The sequence below is a fragment of the Chiloscyllium plagiosum genome, unplaced genomic scaffold (assembly GCF_037043375.1).
Source record: "Chiloscyllium plagiosum isolate Xiang-an unplaced genomic scaffold, Cpla_swu_hap1 HiC_scaffold_35, whole genome shotgun sequence".
Lineage (NCBI taxonomy): Eukaryota > Metazoa > Chordata > Chondrichthyes > Orectolobiformes > Hemiscylliidae > Chiloscyllium > Chiloscyllium plagiosum.
In genome coordinates, this window is record NW_028270173.1 from 36,371,877 (window position 1) to 36,382,427 (window position 10,551).

At 38.7% G+C, this 10,551-nt stretch overlaps 1 protein-coding gene across 1 annotated transcript; it reads right to left on the reverse strand.

The window, feature by feature from the left end:
- Positions 1–458: 458 nt before the first annotated feature.
- Positions 459–9,750, reverse strand: LOC148140656 (putative G protein-coupled receptor 139). Its single transcript, XM_087978908.1, has 2 exons — positions 9,687–9,750; positions 459–1,369 (listed from the first exon to the last, which is right to left on the reverse strand). The coding sequence occupies exons 1-2, from the start codon at positions 9,748–9,750 to the stop codon at positions 459–461; spliced, it is 975 nt and encodes a 324-aa protein (XP_087835034.1).
- Between the last annotated feature and the right edge of the window lie 801 nt (positions 9,751–10,551).

Genomic DNA, 10,551 nt, shown 5'->3' on the forward strand with positions numbered 1-10,551 from the left:
TTTGTGTAGGTGCCATGCTGAGGCAGCAAGGCTTTGATGTCCTACGTTGGCCCAGCTCACAGTGTTCAGTTCCACCATATTCACTCCAGTTCCAAATCCACACACACAGCTTCGCCACACTCAAATTCACCCATCCTAAAGTGACGAAGTGAGAGGGAGAACTACATGGATGAATGAAAAAGACAGAGAATAAACGGAATCTGAGCACTTTGTATTTTTAATAAGTATATTTTGTTTTACAACAATTGTGATCAGCCAAGCTTCGAAACAGAGAAGGTAATATTGTGTCTGTTCTTTCCACTTTTGTCCATTATGGGGCCTTCTGAATATCCTACCCCTCTTGCAAAATGCCATCGCCCACCACAGTAGATGTTACATTTAGATTCTCAGTCAGTCATGACATTAGTGACTAAATATAACGAAACTAGAGAAATGGCAACCCAACACTAAAGTTGCACCTAATTCCTTTGTTTATCAATAAATTTCTTCATTAATATGACAGGATATTTCACCATGCTTTTAAACTGCTCCCTGAATTTGGATTGAATCATTCCATAAATAAATGCATTCGAGCAGCAACTTAAATCCACAAACATAACTGCAACTTCTGGAAACATACCTGCAAAGTCACTATAATCCCCGGAATTTAATCCTAAAAGCATGTAATACAAGAAGTTTATAACATATAGGAACCACAAAAGTATGAAACTGCCAGATATAGTGAAGAGTAATAGCATCGACTTCTTTCTGCTCTCCATTTCTGGGTCATTGCGATTGTCTCCCTTGCTTCGATGCTTCAGTTCTTTACGCACCAGACTGGTAACCAAAATGTGTCTGACTGTCAAAACGTTGAGCAACAAAATTAAGACGTATGGGAGCAAAGGGGCAAAAACCTTATCCAACCAGTCAAAAGCCACCCAACCTGGAGCAGTGTAGTAGCTTGGATTTTCAATGCAGAACCAAGGAATATTGTCAATAATCTTTCCAGGTTCAAATCGAAAGTAGAATGCAACATTTTTAGAACAGACGAGAATGCATGTCATTGATAAAACTACAGCCGCAATTTTATTTGTGCAATACTTTGTTCTCAGCTTTTGGCAACAAATGGCCACAAATCGATCAAAAGTGAAAGTGATAGTGAACCAGACAGAACATTCTGAGGCTGCATAAAGCAGGACAAAGGTTATGCGACACACAGGTGTGATTTGTAGGAAGGATTCTGGGAAATAATAAGAACTGACCCGATATAATAAAACTGCAGTGATAATAACCAGGAGATCTGCTGTTGTCATGAACACCAGATAACGAGTTGTACAAGTGGAGAGACCACACCTTCTCTGAGATAAGATCATAATCGTCATGAGATTAACTAGAAAATAAAACAAAACAACTAAAACTTAGTGACCAGAGGTTGGTATCTGGTAGTTTCAGAGGCTAAACATTTAAGTCACTGAACACAAGACAAATCCATCTTTTGTGTGTAATGTTTGATTTCAATGTTTTAATGAAAGTAACATCTCAGTCACTGGAGCATATTCATGAATCTCATACTTCCAGTTAGCGAGAATCTACGTACATGATTATGGAATCGTGGAATTATGGAGGAAAGAAGACAGCCTTCAATGTATCGAGTCTGTGCTGCCAAAAATGCATTATTGCCTTCATTAGTCCCACTGTTTTGCAATTGGACCATAGCTTTGAATGTTGTAACACTTCAAGCATTATTAAATATTTTTCATAGATTATGAGGTGACCGAATTTGCTTACCATCCCAGGGAGTACATTCCAGATACTCGCTAACCAATGCCTTTTTTTCCCATACCTCCTGTCTTGCACTTTAAATATGTGTGTCACCAGGATCAACAGCTGTTTTCGATCCCCCTTGTCCTTATCCCACAATTTTTATCCTTCCAACAGGTCCCCTGCAAACATCTCTAATTGAAAGAAAGACACCTGAGGTTTTCAAATGTCTTCCTTGGCTCAAGTGTTCCATCCTGGTGAATCTTCTCTTCAACCACTCCACTGAAATCACATGCTTCTTATTGATCGGTGACAGGAAGGGCACATAGGACTTCAGCTGTGGTCTAATCAAAGTCCTGTACAGCCTCAACATAGATCCACAACTTTTATAAACTATTTCTCAACTGATAAACACAAGTATCCTTTATGACTCCTTAACTACTCTATTAATCTGCCTTGCCAGCTTCAGGGATTGGGGACGAAAACTTCAAGATCCCATTGTTCCTTTGAGCTTCCTAGTGTCATCCATTCTTTGAGTACACCCTTGTTTCGTTACTTCAGAAGTGCATTACTTCACATTTCTCAGGGATCAATACCATCTGCCATTGCTCTTTCCATCTGACTAAGTCATTTATATTCCCATAACCTAAAACCTTTCTCCGCTCTGTCAAAAACCTTCAGTACAATTCCAAAATTTCTTATAACCATCATTACTCCTCCATCTATTAACAACCCACATTCTCACCTCAATTATTTTATAATGCTATGCACATTAAGGAATGCAAAACTGATCCCAGCGTTACTCTGCTGCAAAACAAACTCAAATCAGACAAGAAAATTTTCCACCTCACTCTCTGTCTTGTGCCTCTAAGCCAATTTAGTGTCCAATTTGGCAAGTTATGCAGGCTCTGGTGAGCTTTTACATTCTTTATCGTTTTGCCATGTGGGACCTTGAAAAATGTCTTCCTGAAATCTATATAAACTTAACATTAATCTCCCTACCTTCATCTACACACTTGATCACATGCTCGAAAATTTCAAACAGTTTTGTTACACATGAACTCCATCTGGTGAAGCCACGCTGATTCTTCCTGTTCAAACCTTGTGATTGTTGCAAAGTCATGACGGGTACTCATGAAGTGGAAGGTAGTAAGCTGGAATTTGTTTGCAAAAATGCTATAAGAGAAGAATGTGAGTCTCCTTTAAAAGGTAGAGGACATTTTCTGGACTTGGAGGTTTAAACCGGCAAATGTCTGCAAGTAGCTAAAAATTGTACAGATAGTTCTAAAATTGAAACACATATCTATTGGCTGTGTGATTGGAAACCTTCGGCTTCTTTTGATATTTAGGCAACCAGTTTGACCATTAAGTAATTAATTTAAACCAAGCCCCAGATACCAAAAACCAATTAAATTGAAATCTGATAGTTTTGACGACCTCAAAACAATCCAGATTACAACTGGATAGAGAGCAGAAAGCAAACTCATCGCGATCTCACAGACATTTCCACTCTTTAAAAAGGCACCACCTATTCACAAAGGTACATGGCAGTCTTAGATAGTACTAGTGTCACCAGAAGTCGACAGGGAGAATTAATCAGAACAGCAGAATTCCAAGAGAAAAGGAAAAAGCAGAGAATTGTGGAAGACAATTCTGTGCGAACTTTGAAAGACTCAGTTTAATTTTATTATTTTCTTATTACTTGGACTAATATATGTGGCACCTGTGTTTATTGGAACATCAAGCCAGTAGAAATGAGTTCAGTAAGGGAGAAGTTAATAGTGGGAGGAAATGTTTGGTTTGTTAGTAGTTTTGTTAATGTGTTCATTATTAAGGTTAAATAAATAAATAGTTACTTGTTACTGATAGCGTGGAGATCAGGGGTTATAGACAATAGACAATAGACAATAGGTGCAGGAGTAGGCCATTCAGTCCTTCGAGCCTGCACCGCCATTCAACATGATCATGTCTGATCATTCCTAATCAGTATCCTGTTCCTGCCTTATCTCCATAACCCTTGATTCCACTATCTTTGAGAGCTCTATCCAACTCTTTCTTAAATGAATCCAGAGACTGGGCCTCCACTGCCCTCTGGGGCAGAGCATTCCACACAGCCACCACTCTCTGGGTGAAGAACTTTGTCCTCACCTCTGTCCTAAATGGTCTACCCTGTATTTTTAAGCTATGTCCTCTGGTTCGGCACTCACCCATCAGTGGAAACGTGTTTCCTGCTGCCAAAGTGTCCAATCCTTTCATAATCTTATACGTCTCAATCAGATCCCCTCTCAGTCTTCTAAACTCAAGGGTATACAAGCCAAGTCGCTTCAGTCTTTCAGTGTAAGGTAATCCCGCCATTCCAGGAATTGACCTCGTGAACCTACGCTGCACTCCCTCAATAGCCAGAATGTCTTTCCTCAAAGTTGGAGACCAGAACTGCACGCAGTACTCCAGGTGTGGTCTCACCAGGGCCCTGTACAGCTGCAGAAGCACCTCTTTGCTTCTATACTCAATTTCTCTTGTTATGAAGGCCAGCATGCTATTAGCCTTCTTCACTACCTGCAGTACCTGCATGCTTGCCTTCATTGACTGGTGTACAAGAACACCCAGATCTCTCTGTACTGCCCCTTTACCTAAATTGATTCTATTGAAGTAGTAATCTGCCTTCCTGTTCTTGCCACCAAAGTGGATAACCATACATTTATCCACATTAAACTACATCTGCCATGCATCTGCCCACTCACCTAACTTGTCCAGGTCACACTGTAATCTCCTAACATCCTCATCACATTTCACCCTGCCACCCAGCTTTGTATCATCAGCAAATTTGCTAATGTTATTGCTGATACCATCTTCTATATCATTAACAGATATTGTAAAAAGCTGCGGTCCCATCACGGATCCCTGCGGTACCCCACTGGTCACTGCCTGCCATTCCGAAATGGAGCCGTTTATCACTACCCTTTGTTTCCTATCAGCCAACCAATTTTCAATCCAATCTAGTACTTTGTTCCCAATACCATGCGCCCTAATTTTACTCACTAACCTCCTGCTTTCTGAAAGTCCAGGTACACTACATCTACTGGATCGCCCTCATCCATCTTCAGAGTTACATCCTCAAAAAATTCAAGAAGATTAGTCAAGCATGATTTCCCCTTCATAAATTCATGCTGACTCTGTCCTATCCTGTTACTACTATCCAGATGTGCCATAATTTCATCCTTTATAATAGACTCCAGCATCTTTCCCACCACTGAGGTCAGACTAACTGGTCTATAATTTTCTGCTTTCTCTCTCCCACCTTTCTTAAAAATTGGTATAACATTAGCCACCCTCCAATCCTCAGGAACTGACCCTGAATCTATCGAACTCTGGAAAATAATCACCAATGCATCCACGATTTCCCGAGCCACCTCCTTCAGTACCCTGGGATGCAGACCATCAGGCCCTGGAGACTTATCAAACTTCAGACCTAACAGTCTCTCCAACACCAAATCCTGGCAAATATAAATTCCCTTCAGTTCAGGTCCTTCAGCCACTGTTACCTCAGGGAGATTGCTTGTGTCTTCCCCAGTGAACACAGATCTGAAGTACCCATTTAATTCCTCTGCCATTTCTTTGTTCCCTGTAATATATTCCCCTGTTTCTGTCTTCAAGGGTCCAATTTTAGTCCTAACCATTTTTTTGTCTTGCACATACCTAAAAAAGCGCTTACTATCCTCCTTTATATTATTGGCCAATTTACCTTCACACCTCATTTTTCCTCTGCATACTTCCTTCTTAGTAATCCTCTGTTGCTCTTTAAAAGCTTCCCAGTCCTCAGTTTTCCCACTTATCTTTGCTGTGTTATACTTTTTCTCTTTTAACTTTATATGTTTCTTAACTTCCCTCGTCAGCCACGGCTGTCCATGCCTCCTCCTGGGATCTTTCTTCCTATTAGGAATGAACTGATCCTGGAACTTCTGTATTATACACAAAAATATCCGCCATTGTTCCTCCATGGTCATCCCTGCTAAGGTATTGCACCATTGATCTTTGGCCAGCTCCTCCCTCATAGCTCCATAATTCCCTTTATTCAACAGAAGTACTGTCACTTCCGACTGTACCCTCTCCCTCTCAAATTGCAGATTGAAGCTTAATGTATTATGGTCACTACTTCCCAATGGCTCCTTCACTTCGCGGTCTCTGACCAATTCTGGTTCATTACACAATTCCAGATTAGGAATTGCCTTCTCCCTGATCGGCTCCAGCACCAGCTGCTCTAAGAATCCATCTCTGAGGCACTCCACAAAGTCTCTTTCTTGAGGTCCAATACCATCCTGATTCTCCCAGTCTATCTGCATGTTAAAATCCCCCATAACAACTGTAGTAACATCTTTACAACAGGCTCCTTGTCTATTGTCTATTGTCTATTCAATATATGGATCCCAATTTTTTTGTCAGAGATTGAAAACAAACGTGTGGAGAAAAACTGAGAACCCAATTTAAACAATAAGGGGTTCCTTTCATGAATCATTCTTTCCACAGATTACAAGGGACAAGGTGAGCTTCTCTGGGTAGTTCAGGTTTAATTATTGGAAGGGAATTTCTACTCCCATCGAAACAGGTTGGGGCTGGAGTTTTGGTTTAATTATCAGAGGAGTTTGACCCGTTTCCCCTTCGTAACACTCTCCAAATGGAAAGTAATTTTCTCCAAGAGTTCCCTACCACTGATGAGAAACTTGCTGGTTTGTAATTTCCTAGGCTAATTCTACCATCATTCTTGTCAAGTAGAACTGGATTAGCTGCATCTCCATTCTTCTGACACTCCCGCAGTTCAAATTCTTGGGGCAAGCTCCTGTTATTCTCTTCCCCTTTCTGGTCCTGTCAAAAACAATGGCATCTGAGGGAACATTGCTGTGGAATGAAGTATTGTTTGAAACTATGGACAGTGACAAAGTGAAAAAAAGGAAGCCGTTCTTGCTGGAAGGAGAAAAAGAGAAATATCATTAAGAGAAATATGGGAATCCGTTGATTTGTCAGATAATTTGTCGAAAAGTCTATTGCTTCAAATTAGTATAGAACTATTAAAAATATCAACTATGAAAGAAGTGAAGATTTGTAAAGTAATAAAAAATGAGGACAAAGCCCCAGGTCTATCTATCAAAAGGAAATTGCATTCACATAGTCATCAATGTGCATTTGAAAATGAATGGATTAGAAAAGAGTGTGATGAGAAAAATTCTCATAGTCCTGAAAAGAACACATCAGTATGGAACTCATCAAGCTTTGAAAGTGGAAGAATATTCAGTCCATCTATTTTGCTCCAGTCAAAATGAATCATTGAATTCATCCCATCCCATTAGTCAGTAAGTAGCCTATAGTTTTACAGTAAGACTTTATATTCTCGACAGGGCTGTTTATACTGTTGTCATTTTTCGAGCTCAGTTTGATGCCCGGTTTTCTCACCATTTTCTTTTGTTTCTTTTTTCAAGATGGAATCAAAGACATCAAGTCCACTGAGTCCAGGAGTTGTACAGAATGAAAATTCAGAAAGGAAACAGTTGTGTAATGGCCAGCATCATGTTAAACAGTTTTTTTTTCAAAGATAAACATCTCTACAAGCTTAGTGGAAGTTTGGCTTTAATGTGTCTTACACTTGCGAAAATCATTGGCTTTTACTTGATTCTTCACAATATCTTTTTTTAAAATTCTCTTCATATTATTTTATTTTAGAAAGAATGATAGATAGTTGAAGGAAATTCATGTTCATGTTTCGATGAGCAGAAGAGTGAGAGTTTGGAAATTGGATAACTCTATGGAATGTAGGTATGGACTTACTGATTTAAATGGCTTTCCTTTGCACTGTAATCAGAGTAGGACTCTTCGAGTGGGAAGATCATACCTGTGCAGATCATTGTGGGGAAGAAAATGTGTTCTTATTTTAAACTTCACTGGGTGTACATCTAGTATGACCAACCTTCCTTCATAAGATTACCACACTCACTGATTTTCAGATGAAGTTCTCAGATATCAGTCGAATGAACGAAATATTGAAGTTTGACCAAGTAAGAGAGAGTACTCATTCTGCAATTTGAAGGGGTGAACTGTCAATACAATTGAATGCATTTCTGAAATAAATGTCATTTTAAAAGTAGAAATGGGCAGATATTTGAAATAGTGTACACAGGAACAAAGAGATTTAAGAGGTGCAAATTCACAAATTATTTAAAGTCAAAATACAAGTTAGCAATGTCATCAAGCTTAAAAAGAAACATTTCTGGAGAATGGGAATTGAAAATCAGCGTAGTTATTAGTACCAGTTCTTGCTCTACAGTAAAAAAATGATGTAGAGACGTAGCAGAAGTCCAAATCTGTTTTAGAAGTGAAAAATTAGGCCTCACAGTTCTATGTATCTGTTGATATGGAGCAATTGTTGGCGAGTTTATCTGTAAGGAAGTTAAAAGAGGAGTGGGAAAGTTATGCACAGACCAACAGAAATATTAAAGTTATGAATCGGTGTGATAGGATCGACACAAAGAAGATGATTCTGCCTGATACTGATTGCAAAATTATAGATTGTCGATCAAGAATGTCAGAAATAAATCCAAAACACATGAAGGAGAAACACATTCAATCAGAGAATGGTTAGAGTTCACTCCAATATGGAGCTGTGAAGGTAATTGCATAGAAGAGTAAACTAATTAAGAACATGAGGTTGAATGATGTGGAGGAGCTGATGTTGCACTGGGGTGGACCAAGTTCAAAATCACACACCAGGTTATAGCCCAACAGGTTTATTTGGAAGCACTAGCTTTTGGAGTGTTATTTGTTCAGGTGAATTAAGGAGCAGCACTCCGAAGACTATAACCTGGTATTCAGTGATTTTTAACTTTGTCCATGAGGTTGAAAGCAGTAGGTGGTTAAATGTTTCCGTCAGATAAAGGGTATTTCAAGGTTTGGACACAAATGCAAACACAGGAACAAGTTGGGCTGAATGCTCTGTGGAACTGCTTTAAATACAATAACGTGCGTGTAATTTGAGAATTATTTAATTGCGACCTTAGTTCTTTCATAACGTTGTAGATTTGGAAGTGATCCAGTGAACGGAGTGATGTGTGAAACAGATAAGTATGAACTGTAAAATGATGTTAATATTTACGAGACTGAAACTAATTCTTGTTTTGTATTTTAAAAAAAGTACCTAGGGTCTTCAATCTTACATGTCTTTCCCTGGAAGGGGCAAAAGCTGCTGATCTAAGGACAGAATATGTGTCATATGACTCCAAAACATAGATAATGATTGGACCATTAAACTTCGATGTACATCAGAAATAAATGGACTATTCAATAACAGAAGGATATTATTTCACTCATGAAAACAGGTTAGCAATAAGGAAAGAATTATTGACTTGCAGTTTCTGATCACTGTGTTTGCAAGGTGGTAATCAGCATGAAAACGATTAATCTGTTTACAGTAATCAAAGAGAAAGTTATTATCAAGAGGAGAGTGACAATGCTGTCTTGCTGTTTATCTGTCAATACATAGTTAGCAGCTGTTACTGTTGCTGCTATTCAGGCGACGACTGAGCAATATCAAAACATATTAATTTATTCAGAAACATCTTCAGACAACAATGAAAATATTCCCCTTGGCCATAGATTACATGTCAAAGCAGAAAGGCATATCCATGGAGTGTAGAGATCAGACCGCTTAAACAATTACACAAAAATAATGCAAGCCTTATCTGGTTCGGGGCCAACACTCAACACAATTTCACAGAGGTAATTATTTGTGGCAATAGCTTCCCCATGAACTGATGTCTACTCAACAGCACAGTTAACGAAAGGGTATCACAGATGTAATAGCTGCACAAGGTTTATCATTCGATAAGTATGCAAAATGATCAGTGAACAGTTGAAATTGCCATTAGTTATTTCACACAACTTCAATTGTCATAATCACCTACCAGGAACTCCAATGACAGCAAGAACTGTGTAGTAGATTTTACAGATAGTGTAAAATGGTTCCATGTTTGTCTATTCAAAGTCAGTTCGGGATGCAATAAGTCACTCTGAATCAAGCTCTGTTGTGATCCATTCACAGAACTTCAAACTTATACATGGTTGAAACTCCACAGGGACGGTGACAGTTGCAACGTCGTTCAATTTAATACCCTAGATGAACAAACACTTTACAACACCTGAGTCTAAGTCCCCTTGCAGCAGAATATAATGAGTATTGAAATTGAATGGAAAGTTCCAAAAAGTTTGAAAAGTGTTGATTACACTAACTAAATAATGAAAAATGGAACCTGTATTTTCCTAACACTTACTCAAAAATCATCAGATCTATAACTATATGCCATGCATTCTCAATGATGACATCTTCCTATTGTACAAAAGCAATTACAATTAACACTTAAGATGTCCCCTCAGGGCTTTGCTACTGCAGTCATGAATGTGGGTTTCCACTTGAATGCGGACATTTATTTCTGCAATTTTATTGGGGATGTTATGCCAATGCAATAATGCAGATCTCACACAAATATAAATAAACTAATACAGTCTTCTAATCCAATATAAAATTTCAAATCATAATATCACCTCAGGTAAACAGTCATTCAAACTAATACAGTCCCATCCAAAAATGTGGGCTTTGCTGCGTAAAACAGTACTTGGTGTTCTTTGCAACTGCTATTGATATGATTGCAAAGCATTAACATCTTTAATCATCGGAAACACTTTGGTTTAAGGAGTGCTGTGAAGCATGGAGGACCAGAATGGAACCGTGATATAGTTCCACAATGTTTTGGAAACTGAATGTGTTTGAAA

Coding starts and splice junctions, on each gene's coding strand:
- LOC148140656 (XM_087978908.1), bottom strand. CDS start 9,750: ATGGAACCATTTTACACTATCTGTAAAATCTACTACACAGTTCTTGCT. Junction 1,370..9,686: donor TGCTGTCATTGGAGTTCCTG/GTAGGTGATTAT, acceptor TTTATTTTCTAG/TTAATCTCATGACGATTATG.